At 39.7% G+C, this 17,138-nt stretch overlaps 1 protein-coding gene across 8 annotated transcripts in view; it reads left to right on the top strand.

The window, feature by feature from the left end:
• The window catches only part of gphnb (gephyrin b), a 116,537-nt gene that overhangs the window by 40,236 nt on the left and 59,163 nt on the right, over positions 1–17,138 (top strand). For all 8 annotated transcript variants that reach the window (XM_063496492.1, XM_063496490.1, XM_063496493.1 and 5 more), the window contains exons 3-6: positions 6,798–6,855; positions 6,983–7,075; positions 15,796–15,890; positions 16,889–16,955. In XM_063496492.1, the coding sequence (XP_063352562.1) occupies positions 6,798–6,855; positions 6,983–7,075; positions 15,796–15,890; positions 16,889–16,955 (313 nt within the window). The remainder of the gene's footprint in view (positions 1–6,797; positions 6,856–6,982; positions 7,076–15,795; positions 15,891–16,888; positions 16,956–17,138) is intronic.

Genomic DNA, 17,138 nt, shown 5'->3' with positions numbered 1-17,138 from the left:
TCCTAGCTTAGTTTTCCACAGGATTGCATTAAGTTCTGTAAAATCATAAATCTGATAAAGAAGGATATGCATGTGGAGTGAATAATGTGTGGCTGTCTGTTCATAACCATTATCAAATTAGCTGACAATAAAACACTGTTGTACTTTAAAAAAAAACAAAAAAAACAAGTGCAAAAAAATGCATTTACTTTCTTTATTGCTTTGCATACATTTTGACGGTCTACTTTGCATATTTTCCCATCATATCGTGACCAGTTTTGACTGGAGGAAATAACATCAGTATTTTAACCATGTTTGCTATTGAAGTCAGACATTGAAGACCAAATTGAATACTTGAAATGTAAAAAAAAGAAAAAAAAAAAAAAAAGAAGCTGCACCTTTCTGAAGGTCTGGGCAGGTCAAAACAGACAACCTTATCACCACAGTGCCCTCAGCTGTGTGTCAATAAGGCTGCATTATTTTAATGATCTAAATCATTATACACAGTCTCATTGTAGGGACTTGTCTGCCTTATGGGGGCAAAAAGCAACATCCTTGTTTAAATAGTTATATTTTAAGGAAAAGACATGTTTTAGCATTAGGGTAAGGTTCAGTTAAGGCTCATGTAGTAGCTACGGTTTAGGTTACAGTCAAGGTTGCAAAGTCAATGAAATGTCCTCTAACGTCATTGAAACCTGACTCGGTGTGCTGTTTCTGTGGCTCTTTGCATGTTGTTTATTGGCCATGAGTGGAGTCATGGGTGTGGAACGCCACACTGGGCACTCAGAGCTCTCATCACAGTAGGACCTTGAAGAGGTTGGTTAGTCCACTCCTCCCCCTCCATCCCTTCATCTTTCCCTCTATCAGCGAACATGTTGAGAGGTGACCTCTTGAGAGCTTTCCTACATATGGATGAACCAACAACTTAGCTCTAATGGGCTCAGCTCCATGCTACTACCAGGAGTGTGGAGATGGCCAAGTCTCTCGTCTCCTCCCTGGGTGGAGTGTGAGTGTGTAAGAGAGCAAGAAAAGGAGTGAGTGAGATTGAGTGCCCTGTACAAAGAGCTTGTATTATTAATGAAATCACCCTGGCAGATGGGTCTCATCTTGGAAGTGTCCCACAACCACTGAGATTTGCAGCTGGCTCACATGCATACACACACATTTGCTTTTCCTCTCTCTTGTTAAGTGTGCCCCTGACGGTCTAGCCCTTTTCTTTCCTCTTTTTTTTCTTGCTCTTTTCACTCTGTGCCTCTCTTGCTTATTCTGTCTTCCTCTCTTTATCCTCTTCTCTGTGCTCGTCTTTTATTCATAGACAGATTTGGCCGATGCGTCCAGGCTTTCAGGCCAAAACTACTGCCATGCTCTCCCCCCACACCCCCGGTCTCTCTCTGCTTACCCCACTCTTCCTCCTGCTCCTTCCTCCACCCGCATCAGGATTTGTCCACACCTCAAACAAAAAGCTTTTTTTTTTTTTTTTACCAGGCTGACTACCTCCATCCTGCAGTTTGAGGAAGAGCTTTATATGCCATAACCCCCTGCAGTAGAAAGAGACATAGATGGGTTTTGGAGATTAAAATGTTGCAAGCCCTTTCCCCTCTAATAGGCTTCTCTCAATTCAGAGCACACCCACCTAAAATACAGCCAAGCACTCTATCTGCAAAGAAGAAGCCAGTCATGCTGAAACTAACAATTTATTCATATACTCTCATATGTATAAATAACCATTTTACATCCTAGATGCATGATACTTCCATGTGCACAAATATATATGTGTATTTTGCATGTTCACATTCTGTAAGCAGCGTTATGTGCATGAACAAACCACTGTTTTGCATTTGTGGAAATAGGTGGGCAGTGGTAGGGTGATGATAGCAAGTAAATTCAACTACCTAGGTTCACACAGTGTTCATGTCATCGGATCTTGCTGAGTTGCAGGGTTTCTTTGTTTTGTTTTGTACCAGCCATCAGTAAAAACTTGTGTACACTCCTGGTGTTTCCATTTTCATTTAACAAGAAAAAGAAGAAAAACATCAGTAGTCATCAGAGATAAGGAGCACCTCCTCAATTTCATCCTTTTGAAATATTTTTGTTAATTTAAACTTTGGTTGCCCCTAGGCATGTGTGCGGCCATATTTCTTACTTTTTTTCTCACAGGTAGGTGGTAGGTGGCTAACTAAGAAGATGATGCCCCATTTTCTTAATCCCACCCACAAAGTATCATTCAAGTTAGTGGTGCACATCTGTGTTCTATGTCTATGTTTAAATAGTATACACATATTTGTGTGCAAACATGCACAAAAATATACACAGGTAGGTCTGGAAATTTTGTCTCTATATGCCACTGCAATAGATTTGAAAATATGCACTTGCAGCTTCAACTCAGGCATCACGTAATGCTTTGCCAGGCCTTTACTGCAGATCTCTTTTTCATTTAAACATTTAGTTAGATCCATAAATATTTAGACAATTGCAGTTTTTTGTGAGTTTGCTTCTGCGCACCACCACAGGAGATTTTAAATCAAACAGTCAAGATGTGATTGAAGTGGAGACTTTCAGCTTTAATTCAAGGCATTTAACTGAAGTCTTGCATTAACTGTTGTATAGTTACAGACATTTTTATACCTAGAACCACATTTTCTGTGGCTCAAATTGCATCGGAAAAACTAACATAATTTTAAATATAAAAATGTTTTTTAATACTTGGATGAAAATCCTTTCCAGTTTTTGACTGGATGAAGTATAGACCCCACAAACATCGCCAAATGCTGAGGTTCCTCCTATTAGATCCTCTGCTTGGCCTCTGCAGACGCCTTCAGTTGTTACTTATTTGTGGGCCCTTCTGCGTTCAGTTTTGTATTTAATAACCAAAAAGCTATGATTGGGTTGACATCAGATGACTGACTTGGACACTGAAGAATATCCCCACTTAAAAACCCTTGGGTTGCAGTTTGTTTTGGGTCATTATCCATTTGCAGTGTAAAGTGCTTTTTGATAAGTGTTGCAGCATTAGTCTGAATCTGAGCAGAAGGTAAAGCCCTGTGCAAGAATTTGTCCTGCTGCTCCTATCAGCAGTCACATCATCAATAAAGACTAGTGGGCCGGTTCCACTGGCAGCTACACATACTCATTCTATAACATTGCTTCCACCTTGTATGACAGATAATGTGGTATGCTTCAGCTCATGAGCAGTTTCTCTTCTTCTCTGTAATTCTAAAATTATAAGTTCATCTTGGTTTCATCTGGCAAAAGAAAGTTTTCCAGAACTGTGCGAGCTCTTTTTGATGTTTCCCTGCGAAGTCTAATCTTGTTTTGTTAAGTGCAATCAGTGGTTTGCACATTGTTGTAAATGCTGTATTTCCATTAGCAAAGATTTTTGTGAACTTTTTGCTTTTTCTTATCACATTATGATACACCTTCCTCCTCAAGACAGTTATTAACTTGGTCGGATGTTATGATGGGGGTTTTATAAAGTCAGGAAAGAAATGTCAATCATCCACTTTACTCATCCATGTTCTTTCAGATCTTTTGGTATTGTTAAGCTGGCCAGTGTGTTCTTTCTGTATCCCTTAGCCGTAAAAGACCAATGAAGTTTTGTCGTCACCCCACCAGGGTGGTCATGCACTCTGTGTGGACATCCAAGCTTCTGAATGCAAAAACTGGAGAACGAAGCAACGTAGAAATTTCAAATTGATGCCACAGGTGCATCTGCTAAAAAATCTCAGACAAGTTGAAATCTCAGTCACCTTGATCAAAGTCAGAGTTCAAGTTTTTCTGAAAATCTTGTGAATACGATAACTCGAGGAGGAAGTTGCCTGGGATTGTGAAATTGATACCACAGGTGCATCTGCAAAACGTTTCGGACGAGTTGGAATTTCAGTGATGTCGACCTCAAGGTCAAGGTCAGATGTCAAGTGTTTTAGATAATCTTATGAATGCAATAACTCGAGAACAAGGCGGCATAGGATTTTGAAATTGATACTCGTGAGTGTATCTAATAGGAGGCAGCTGCAGTATTTTTAAAGAACCAGGTTGTGGTTCCTTTGGTCTCTTAAAGTTTTTGCTTTCTCTCTGATAGGTATACTGTATACTGATAGCATACAGTTAGTACATATTATTATAATGTAAGCAATATCCAGCTATCCATTCTTATTATTATAAATAAAAGGCATCTACACACATCCATGTTGATGAACAGTTTCAGCGCACACAATGGAGTGCATCTCTGCAATTCTAGTGGAGGCGTGAACACCATTTTTTCCTCATTTGGTGTTTTCAGTGGGGTTGAGATCTGGCCTTATAGCATGTGAGTCACATTACTGTCCCCCTCATTAAACCATTCAGTGACACCTCTTGTTCTATTAATCAGGGGCATTAAAGAGACCTCACCCGTTATATGACTGCCTGCTGCCCCCTTTGGCCGGGTCATTCTTGAGAAAGAAACATTTAACCTCAGTGAGACTTTTACCTGAATAAATAAAGGCTCTGATAATAAAATAAAGTAAAAGTTTTTACTCGGGAGAACAGATTTGCAGTGACCTTTCCTTTGAAGGGGGCAAGTCGTCACAAAAATCCACCTCACAGCATAACAGAAGCACCGAATTGATAAAGTTGAGGTATTTCCTTTAATTTGTCTGTTTTTCATGAACATGCACCTACAGGCAAACGCTCAAAAAAAAGAAAACCATCTAGTCAACACAACATATTGTTGCTTTTGCAGAGAACTGGTGTCCCCGATAGTTACAAAAAACAAGACACACACACGTATACATGCACCGGCACACACAAACTCTCACTCTCACGCACTCTCTCACAATGAACAACACAGCAACTGGAGGCTTCAGACAGGAGGGGTTGCCTAGGAAACGGTGGGAAGGAACCCTAGCTATTTGTGTTGAGCATATTTTCATTTGGGCTGAAACAGAGAGGCATAAAAACCCCAGGAGAGCGAGAGAGGTGATTTGTCCTGACAGCTCCTTTACTCTCCCGAGGTGTAACACAGACGCACGCACACGCACGCACAAACACATCAACAGGCAAGTGCGCGCGCATGAACACGTATACACACACACGCTCACATGCACGCGCAGATACATACAGAGATGCCAAAACCCCCACCCCTTCCGAACACATCAAGAGAAGTAAATCAGTCGTGCCATCACAGGAATGTCAGCAGGGAAGTTGTGCGGTTGTGTGTCTGTGCATGAATGCACAAGTTAGTGGATGCTAAGTGGCTCTACATGTGCAGTGTTACATGCAAAAGTCATTCTTAAATGATTCTTCCCGACTTCTCTGCATCTTTTGTCAGAAGCAGCTTCCCTCTGAACCTCGTGCTTCATCTTCATGCATGCTTGCTGCAGTATTTTGGTGTTGTCTAGCGGTGGCTCGTCTCACTGCTGCTCCATCGCACAGCTTGAAAACGAAGCAGAGCCAATGGATTCAGCGAATTATATTTCCAGGGCGCACAATTTGTAACTCGGTGTGTGAAGAGTTAGGGTTCCCATGTGGATAAAAGTATCTGAAAGGCAGAAAAAGAGTTTTAATGTTCAGAGTTAATGGGTGTTTGTCTAAGGGAGGGTATCATAGCGTTTAAGTGTCTGATGCAGAGGGGAGACATCATGCAGAAGTCTCCCAAAATAGTGCTGGTTAGAGAAAAAAAGAAAAAGTATTACATAAGGGGGTGTCTGTGTAGAGCCTTCACCTTGAGCCTGGGGTTGTTGTTTTTTTTCTTGCCTTGTTTTGGGGTTTTTTCTTAGTGCGGTACTGAAACTAACCACAGGAGGTCACTATGGCTCGCTCTAAAATTGAAGCACAGCCCTGTCCTTGACAGAGCTCCTTCCTCACTGGGCCATCCTGTGGAAATCCTTTCAGGAAGGGATGTTCAAGGGCATTCTCTCTCTCGACATTTTTGCTGCTGTAAAGCTGTGTTTCTCGCTCCTTCCTGCCTCTGTTTTCAGTCTCGTAGACTGTTTTCATCTCCTTCATTTCGCCCACATTTAAAATACATCCTGAGAGTCTCTGTCTTCTCTTCTGTATTTTCTCCATCAGTGTGTCCACAGCTGTGTGTTTTCTTGAATGTGTAATAAAGGTGTAGGCCTTATTCTAAAGGCCAGTGGTAGCTGAAGGACAGAGGATGAACCTATCTAAAAATATGCCACATTTTCATTTCTGCTTTTTTCAAGCAATACGTTCTGCTTTACTGCTTTGGGAAATATATAGGAGATTGTATAATACTCGTGTAATATTGTATAATAGTCTTAGCCTGCTGTTTTGCAAAGGCTTTTCACTTGTGTATGTAAATGATGGACAACATCCGCTTGAGTTTGCAGATTTCCTTTGTGAAGTTTCTTGTTGGTTATAAACCAGGCATCACAAAGAATGCAGTGGATATGCTGCACACTTACTTTCTTCACTTTCTTCGATCGCAAGGTAGAAACTTTCTTCAGTATTTTAATCTAAATGGGACTGAAATTTACAAAGTGAACATCAGGAAGTATTTAAAAAAAACTGAATTAGTGATTAAGACCAGAAACTCATTAGGAAAATGTTTTTCTGTGTCAATAAATCAAATGAGAAGTAAGGTGATTTCCACATGGACTCCTATACCACTGGACTTTTTTCAGTGAACAGAGAATTCGCCTCCTGCTGGCCAGGCAGTTTCACAATGGCTTTCCTTTTTGGACCTCAAAGCCAAGAATATTGTAATACAGACTTATGGTATATTCTGAGTGCATAGATTTTTTTTTTTACCTCACTCTGGTGAGAGGTGAACATGGATTACTGCTTTGTGATCAAATCATTATTTCTACCTTTTACAGGTTGGGTGGTATGATCGCGGCCTACAAGATAGTACCTGATGAAATTGATGAAATTAAGGTAACTGCCGTCTATTTAATGTATTCCTTGTATTGTTTGTTTGTTTGTTTTGCTTTGCCGTTTATCTGGATAGGTCGATCCCACGGTGAGCAGTAATTTGTACGCGCATGTGTGTTCTTTCTATCAGGAGACACTGGTGGACTGGTGCGACGAAAAGGAACTCAACCTCATTCTCACCACCGGAGGCACCGGCTTCGCCCCCAGAGACGTCACACCAGAGGTTAATTTACACATTTTTCATGAACATGTGTCATTCGAGTCATGCAATGGATTTACGCATAATACATAATGACGTACTGCACTATAGTATTCAGGTGCTTTAAACTCTTAATGCTGACTTTGGAGTAGCTAGCATGGGTGTCATGGCACAAGATCGTGGTAAGCACTTCACTATGCATGCATCTTACTGAAGCTGTTTCTCAGTGTTATTATTTACTGCATTCACACGCTGAATGAATAAGAAGTTCTCCCCATGTTTATGTCCGTTCTCTCTGGGTACTGTGGCTTCTTCTCGCAGTCAAAACACGTGCATGAAGTTAGATTAACCTGTAATTCTAAATTGTGCTTACGGGTGAATGTGAGCACGAATGATTGTCTGTCTCTTTGTGTTAGTCCTGCAATAGATTGGCGACCTGTCCAGGGTGTACCCTGCCTTTCGCTTTATGGCAGGCAGCTGGGATAAGCTTTAGTCCCTCGACAGCCCTGAATTGGATAGAAAGCGGAAGAAGATGAATGGTTATCCTCTTGATTTAATAATCCATGCTTGTGTGTGTTTACATTCAGGAACTGAGTTGCTGCCCTTTGTTTTTGTATCACTTCTCTCAGTAATGCAATGAGGGGGTCAGTGGTGCAGGTGCAGAAGAGGACAAAAGCACACCAGAATGTTTTTTGCATTGGGAATTTGGTCTTGGTTTTAGAGCAATGACACGTGTGCTAACTCATGAAAATGCTTCACAAATCACATTTTATTGCTTGCAGTATTTCATAACTGTAAAATTAGGTTTAGGGTTGAGCTGAAATACAGCTAGAAACATGTTACATAAGAATGAGCGAGGACAGCTCGAGTTGAAATATGGGCACTGTTTTCTCTAAGAGGTCGTATAAGGCAAATAAGGTCATACTACTAAAACACAAGAATGATTGCAGTATATTGACACGTAACGGAGCTTTAGAGGGTAGCGGATTTAAAAGGCAGGTGTTTCTTTTTGCTGCAAGTGCTATATTCCGAGAACTGCAGCATTTTTATACAGATCACATACGCGTGTTGCAGCACTGATAAACACACAGTGTAATTAGCCCCACAGTCAAATGGGAAATAAGAGGTAAGATTTTCTTGACTCCCTTTGAAAAAATAAATAAATAAATGTGCTGTGTTGTTGATAACTCAGAGATAATGGGTGGCATGTGGCATTATGGCTGCACGGGGAGGGTTTTTTTCTGCTTACTTGACAACATGAGGCCATAGCAGTTCCCAAATGTAAACACAATTAAGATTTCATTTTTGTGTCCAGAATCAGTCTTTAGTTAATTTAGATCAGATTATTCACAAAGTATGACATTGTGTTCACAGTTGTTGTATTTGAAGAGTATTATTACACAAATGAACAGTAAAACTTGGATTTTAGCTCATAACTTTACACCATGATACTTGCCTCCATCAAAATGCTAAATACACAGTTTTTGTTTACTTCTTTTAAATCCACGAAATCAGTAATGGGGGGAATTCTCTGGTTGAAATTAGCCTGAACAACTTTATTTAGCAGTTACAGAAGCAACTGCGCTCACTAGACACTTCATTAGATACAGGTCGCTTATAGCTGGTTGGACCCCCGATTGTCTCCATAACTGCTTTTTCATTAGCTGGGCCCACATCCTCATTTTAGGTTTGACAGCGTTTTGGTGGTAAAGGTGAATGGCTTGGACATGAATTGAGCTGCGGTTTGGGGAAGGCCTCGAAGGGGACTGGCGGCGGCTCCCGGGCCTGGCAGATCCCCATGTACTAAATAGAAGTGAAGAAGTTAACAAATTGGAAAGAGGAGGGAAGGTGGGGCATATAAACGAGAGTGAACAGAACTGGGGGAACCTATATAGATGAGAACTAGAAGGAGCGTGTTTGGAGGCGTGGTCCCACTCCTTAAATTCTGATACATAATCTCCAAAGTTTTTCATGGCACAAATTCAACAAGTTGATGGAAACATTCCTCACAGATTTTGGTCCCTGTTGACATGACGGCATCACACAGTTTCTGGACATTTGTTGGTTGTACATCCCGTTCCAACATAGGAGATGGGTACACTATGATTATAAAGGAAAGGACATACTTGAGTATATTGTGATGGTCAAACCATGCTTAGTGGGTAGTAAGGATCCCAAAGTATGACAAAATAATGTCCCCTACGACTAACAGCGTGAACTGTTGATACAAGGCAGGATGGCGCCATGCTTTCATGTTGTTTACGTCAAGTTCTGAGCATACCATTCAAATGTCACAGCAGATATTAAGACTCATCAGACCAGACAATGCTTTTACAGTCTTCTGTTGTCCAGTTTTGGTGAGCCTGTGTTTTAATTGTAGCCTCAGTTTCCCGTTCTTGGCTGTGCGGTCTTCTGCAGCACATGTTGTGCTTTCAGAGATGCTCTTCTTCATAACAAGTGTTTATTTGAGTTACTGTTGCCTGTCTTTGAACTTTAAAAAGTCAAGCCATTCTCTCTGTCTTTTTCTTGAGGTTTATTTTTGAATATTGTAGCCTAGACAGCGGAGCACACAGGAAAGAGAAAGAGCAGAGGGAACAACAAACAGGAAATGACCCAGAGAATTGAACGCGGGCCTCTTCAGTGACCGTTCAGCTGCCACCTGAGTCAAGCTGTTGTCCTCTGACTTTTGCCATCAACAAGTGATTTTCTCCTGGAGAACTGTTGCTCACTGGACATTTTCTCTTTTTCAGATGATTCTCTGTAACCCCTAGAAATGGTTGTGTGAGAAACTCCCAGTTAGATCAGCAGTTTTGTAAATACTTAGATCAGCCCATCTGGCACCAACAACCATGTGACAAGTCACTTAAATCACCCTTCTTCCCCATTCTCATGCTCAGTTTGACCATGTCTACATTCTCAAATGAGTTGCTGCCCTGTGATTGGCTGATTGCTCTAGTGTTAACAAGCTTGGGGAACAAGTGTACAAAGTTGTGGTTGAGTGTATGTTGTCAGCGCACAGTCAGAAAAGGGTTTGTTGTAGTTTTTGCTACAGCTATATATATTTTTTTAAATTATTCATGAGTAGTCGTCATTACTGTATCAAAAACATCTAGCTTGATTTCAGCCAACATGAAGTACAACATTTTTAGTGTTATATTTTATTTTAATCCATATTCATACACGTGTAAATAGAGCCTAGTGTGAAGGCTGTGCACAAAGTCTTTTGTCTTTGCATGCAGTCAGCAAACCTCTCAGTATCACACTCACCAACACAAACGCATACAAGCAATCTGTGGTTCTCAGCAGTATCATTGGTCCTCATCAATCATGGGAGACAGCAGCAACCTTCCTGGAAAAGGAAATACGCATACACGCTGTAGTCACTGATAATACTTGCTATCTGATTCAACCCTGCATGCTGGAAACAGTCATATCTTTCTGTCTGTCTCTATGTTTGAAGGCTGTACATGACACATGTAACTGCTCTGACTTGCTTTTAGTTATAACAGAAGTAACAGTGACACTTTATTAACAAATTACCAGTAATTTCATTTCCCTGTACCTGCTTTCAAATGCTTTAAGATGTGTAAGTGTGAATCTTATCTTAGCTGTAAGTGTTAATTTATTCTTAAACACTACATGTTACTGAATTTTACATTGCATCCATTACTGACTATAATAATCCATGTCTCAGCTCTCTGAATGCTAATAAATCCTCATCTGATCAGCTTGCTCTTCATCTACATTTATCAGCATTAGCCGCCAAATCACTAGAGTAATATATATAATATATTCTTGGTCAATCCATGCATCTATCCATCAAGACAGTTAATGTTGAATGACTGTAAAGTCAAACCTGAACTGATTAGGTATTAATTGTTTTATTCACAATGTTTGTTTGCATTGTGGAGAAGATGGTGTGTGAGTCTTACTTACTTTTTAAGGACATGAACAGCAGAAGTGTAACTGAGTTACTGTATATTTCATTGCTAGTACTCTGTCTTGTAGATGTGCCGCTATCCGACAAGTGCTTTTTCTTTATGAAAACCATACATTACCATGCATCTGCTTTTCTCTGCTTCACTCTGCTCTTTTCTACCTTTTATGGTGCTTTTATGTCTTTTTACGGGCTTTGTTACCTCTGCCAAGCAGGATATGTTTTTGGTAGTGTTCATGTGTCATTCTTTCTGAAAACATGATAGCCCGAAAAGTTTAGAACAAATTCTAATAAAACTTTGTTGACATGGCCCCACTTGACACAATCTATTAAAATTTGCCTAACCCTAACCCTAACCCATCAGGATATTCAGGGTCAACTTAATGATTTATTGACAAAATGCCATATAACTTTAAACTATTGTTCTTAAAAATGTGGCGTGTATTGTCAATACATAGAAAGTACTGCATGAGGATTTAAAATATCATGTCACATTTGACCTTTAACCCCTCCTACAAGATTAATATTGTTGATCTGAATACCTTAAGCAATAATAATGCTATATAGACCAATTTTAAACTATCTTACTGCAATACTTTGTATTGACAACATATAGGTGTAAAGGTAGTAATATATAGGAATTATAAAATATCCCATTATGTGATATGTTATATATGTTATGTGCACTACAGTAAAAGTTTATAACTGTTTAAATACATAAAAGTTTAAAAACATGATCAATGTTCCTTAATATGTTTTTTCTTTAAACAAAAACTTGTGATCAAAACTTTTAAACATTAAAAAAAATCTGCTACTAAACAATGAAATGAATGCTACAGATTTACTGCATCCACATAAATGCACAACTTCTGTCAGGTACATTAAAATGGGTTTCAACAGCGCAAATAATAAAAACCTGCACTTTGCACTTGTTTTTACTTCACTACAAACATCTTAAAGTACAGTTAAAAAGAAGAAGAAAACAAATACATACAAAATACAATGCTGTTCCCGTAAAAGTAAATACTGCCTGGAGAGTGAGCTGCCTGGGTGGAGGTTTATACTCTCAGAGTGCTTCTTGGATTTTTATGTACTCGCAGCTGAAAAAGCTTAAAACTGCCTTCTGTAGCTTCATTCCCCTTCATTTTATATGATCGCAAAAGGCAAACAGGCTTCCTATTATTTTGCATTTCTCTAGTCTTATTGACCACCTGTGTTACTAGGAGTAAGATTCACTCATACAGCGATTTATTCTTTGTATACATACATGCACACTGATGGATGCATCAAGGACAATTTGGGGTTTAGTATCTTGTCAAAGGCTACCCCAGTACTCGGATTTGAGGACCAATTACGCATTGTCCATGGAATAAAGAAACCTTATGTACCTGTCTGTATTTATCCGTATTTATAGCTTTCTTTTAAGAAGGACGTGTTCAGTGTATGACTTTAACAAGGGCTCGTATTCTTTCTGAAGCTATTAATGTAAAAATCCCATTCTTACAAGATTTAAAACTAAATGACTTCTTACTTTTAATTTTTATATGAATACGTGCAAACCAATGTTCCCTCTAATTTTTCATGTGTCTGAGCGAACACACAAACTCCCTGAGCGATCCCGTGGACCACTGTGAGCGACATTAGACGTGCGCACTGTGGTCACGCCAGCGTCGAATCCATCCAAGTTACATGGTTTATTAAAATAATCAAATTACAGCATTTACATTTATGTTAGACTACTTTTAATTAACTGCTTTAGCCCACTTACAATGAAAATTTAAAAAAAAATCTTGTTCATGACCTGTGTAGTATGTTAACACTATTGGAAGTAAAAATAACTTGATCTCCAATTTTGAAAACACAACTTTTTTTTTTTTTTAAATAAAGCTCTGACTTGTATTATGAGTATGAGTCTGTGGTCTGGGAGAGAGTCCTGTAACTCTCTGTCTGCAAAATACAGTATATAAAGACCAATGTTGGACAATTAATTATATAGTTACTTCTTCAAAAAAGTAACTGAGTTATGCAAACAACAAAGTTTTTTGCAGCTGTTTACCTAAAAATTCAGCCAAGGCGTTTTTTTAAATAAACATTTCAAACTATTTACAGAACAATCAGCTGTTCTACATCAAATTTGATGCCACACAAATTATTTGTGCCACTCCAAAAATAATTTCTGTCCACTATGAGATAAAGGAGAACAACAGCCTGATACCTGCAGGCCTGACAACGGGAGATGTATCACTCCTGTAACACCTGTAACATTCAGCAGTCGCCTCATTGTTCTGACACACACAACAAAACTATTGACTACACTACACAGTAACTACACAAGGTTTGAGCTAAACGTTGCAGATCTCTCACATCTCAAAACACGCCGTCACTCCTAAAACTTCTTCCCGTTTCATAACAACTAAATGCCATGTTTTGATTGGTCGACATGGTACATTTTTCGACCAATAGGAAAGGGTGGGGTGTTTTGGTTTCGTCTTTGCTCACAGGTGGAGAGTGCTTTCGAGCGTTTTCCTTATAAAACGCCGTTTTTACCGTTTCTCCCCGCAGTAAATATAAACAACGATAGTATTCAGGAAGAAAACCAAACATTGCATAATTTTTTTTATCATAACTCTGGTTTTACGTGGCCTATCAACACAATTTAAAAGCTGGTATAAAGTCCACACTTTTTCCGTCAATTGTTCCATCTGTCCTGCTCACATCTCCAATGGTTGTACACGTTGTCGTTAACGTGGCTGCACTCCACATCAGCCACACCGCTTTGCTAGCTAAAACACCGGTGTCGGCACATATTTACTTTAATTTCAATTCAGGTTAGAATTCTTTTTGTGCGCGCAACACAGATTTTCTCTGCGCAGAGACCGTGCCAACAGTGCGCAATTGCGCAGCTTAGAGGGAACATTGGTGCAAACCATCATCACTCTGCATTTAGATATTTGATACATTTGAAATCTTTTTCGGGGTCCTATTGAGTAAGATTCCATCACATAACATTACATTGTGAGTTCTTCAACCTGCACTTGCCATCATATACTGTCATCTCATACTGTCTTTAAATACATATCAATTAAAAAACAAAAAAATCACATTATTTTGTCTATAAGTGAAGAAAAAATGTGTAAAATCTGGCAGAGTTCATCAAAAGCATGCCACAAAAATATTTGTGGAGTGGAACATCAGGCATACATCTCCGCCTTCTTGATTCTGCGTGATGTATTCGATGAAGTATGAGTCGAGCTTAACCCCTCACTGTCTCCATCCTTCCCTCTTGTTTCTCATTCACTCTTCCTCAGTTCCCTCCCACACTCTTTCCCTTCTCCTCATCTCTCTCCCTTCCCTCCCTCCCTTCCCTCTCCTCTCCTGAGTCCAAGCCTGAGATGCTCATCAGTGGCTCCTCTCCTTTGAAGTTCTTCCTCTCCCCTCTCCCTCGCTAATGGTGCGTTTGAAGTGTCACTCAACTCAAGGGCACCCAACACACACAGCTGGAGGACCAGGCACTTTTTTTGCCATCTATCTGTCAGGAATGTGCTGCATTAACTTTGGTCCCATAAACATATCTGTGCACTAAAAAATTTAATCAAATATTTTAATAAAGAGCTGTTTCCACCATATAGCCTTTAATCTGTCTGACTTGCGTATTATGGGCAACAACGAGATTCTATTCATTTTATATATATATATATATTTTTTTTTTTTTTTTTCTTCCTATAGTCGTTTTTGCTTAGGCAGCAAAAGTCTGTACAAAAGTATTGAACCACCAATCATTTCTTGATATTTTGCAGACTTTTTAAGTGGTCTTGAGTAATAGTTCTCTGGGCTTTTTTTGAACATTGGTACCTGACCACTTTCAGGTACCACTGTCCAGTTGTTTTATGCCACTTAACACTCACCTATGAAATCATTTAAGTGTAAAAAAAAAAGCACATAACTCAAGAGATGAAGCCATGTTGTGCCTACACATACCAGATAATGTGTCTTTAGGCACCCTGTTACTTGCAGCCTGTCAAAACATCATTTGTTCCGTTTGTTTAATTAAATTTGCAAAAAAAAAAAACTTTACACAGTTTGATAAGCATAAAATAGTATTTTCACACCAACAAGGTGATTCCCAGTTTTTGAGAAAACTGAATGAGTTCAGAAGCAAAGAAAGGATGGCAGGCCTAATAAACAACTACAGCAGATGAACAGTATCTGAAAGTCATGATCTTAAGAAATGGGAAGAAATCCAGCAAAGACCTGATGCAGGACATGAGAGATGCATCTGGCCCTTTGGCTGACATCATGGGAATACAGTTGGTTTCTGTTGTTATTGATTTGTTTAGTTAGATTTGCAATTTCTCGCATCAACACACAACAAGAGATCCACTTCAGAGGCTTCTGCTAAGAGCTGGGTTTAGACAAAGGTGCTGCCAGGTTAGAGTATGCACACTGTGAATTCATTTGGCAATTGCCCGCTGCACTCTTATATTGGTTAGGAGGTGAAAGGCTATTTAAGTCTGATAAGACTGGATTGGATGTTTGCCTTCTCGTGTGCAGCTCTGTCATGCTATGCTATGCCACTGATTAGAGTAAGTGGCAACTAAACACTTTCAAGCATGCAGGTATTTACCGCCATCAGATCTTTACAGCTGTCTCTTTACAGCATATAATATAATTCCAGTGTTTCCCCTCATGAATATTGCTCCAGTTTGCTCAGAGAAGGAACAGCAGCAATGTTTTTAGTTGACATGGCATGGCTCGCATGGTTGGCTGGACAATGATCACACTAACAACTCTCCTCCTGTCTCTCCAGGCCACTAAGGAGGTGATAGAGCGCGAGGCTCCAGGGATGTCTCTGGCAATGCTGATGGGATCCCTCAACGTCACACCACTAGGCATGCTTTCCAGGTCAGACGCATTTTAGTACAGACAGCACAGCAGAATCACACACACCAGAGTTATTAAGTAGTCCTAATTTTTATTTCATTTAGATTTTTGTTTTCAATTAAGTTTAGTTTCCGTAAGTTTCCAGTGAAGTTCGATTGCGAGTGGATTTCTATTTTTTGTTTCGGTTTAGTTTTTATTGTTTGAAAATCTTTAGTTTCAGTGTTAGTTTTAGTCTTTTTCATTATTAGTAAATGGTAAATGGCCTGCATTTGTATAGCGCTTTACTCAGTCCCTAAGGACCCCAAAGCGCTTTACACTACATTCAGTCATTCACCCATTCACACACACATTCACACACTGGCAATGGCAAGCTACATTGTAGCCACAGCTGCCCTGGGGCGCACTGACAGAGGCGAGGCTGCCGGACACTGGCGCCACCGGGCCCTCTGACCACCACCAGTAGGCAAACATGGGGTTAGTATCTTGCCCAAGGATATTTGGCATGCAGCCTGGAGCAGCCTGGGATTGAACCACCGACTTTCTGGTTAGTGGCTGACCTGCTCTGCCACCTGAGCTACAGGTCTATGTTGTAGGACTTATGTCAGAGGAAACATTTAGGAAAGTCAGTAAATGTGTTACGACAAAACACATTTAATTTTCATTTCATTATTTAATTCTTTTATCACCCTAACATGGGGAAAGTTTTCCCTTCAAAGTGATTCCAAGCTCAGACTAAACTGCAGCACAGCTAATGTTAAAATGTCCTGTGAATCTGACATTAAAATTACTGTATTTAGAAGTGTTCAAGGCAGGTAATTAGGCAGGTTTTTTTTAGTAGACCCTCTTTCCTCATGGTTAAGAAGACCATAACACTTTTTTATTTTTATCACTTGATTTAAGGAGATTTTGGTTTTACAGTGAAAGAAGAGCAGCACCCACATTTGTCACTATAATTGAGCATATTTCTCACAGCACTTTGTTCCGCTGTATTCATTAAAACTTTCTCTGTCTGTTTACAGACCTGTGTGTGGTATCCGAGGGAAGACACTTATTATTAACTTACCAGGAAGCAAGAAAGGTTCCCAGGTAGGAGACACCGCAAGCAAGTGCATCATGGGCTTTCTCCTATGGATGTAAAAAAACAAACAAACAAAAAAAACAGACTCACCTGAAGTAAGAGAGGAACATTCATATTTATGTGGTTCAAATATATACTGTACATCACAATCTGTGTGAAAGCTTCCTAGAGTGAGACCGTTATGGTTTTTA

Source organism: Pelmatolapia mariae, linkage group LG15 (assembly GCF_036321145.2).
Source record: "Pelmatolapia mariae isolate MD_Pm_ZW linkage group LG15, Pm_UMD_F_2, whole genome shotgun sequence".
Taxonomy (NCBI): Eukaryota; Metazoa; Chordata; class Actinopteri; order Cichliformes; family Cichlidae; genus Pelmatolapia; species Pelmatolapia mariae.
The sequence above is the reverse complement of the archived record's forward strand: the minus strand, read 5'-3'. Positions and strand labels throughout refer to the sequence as shown.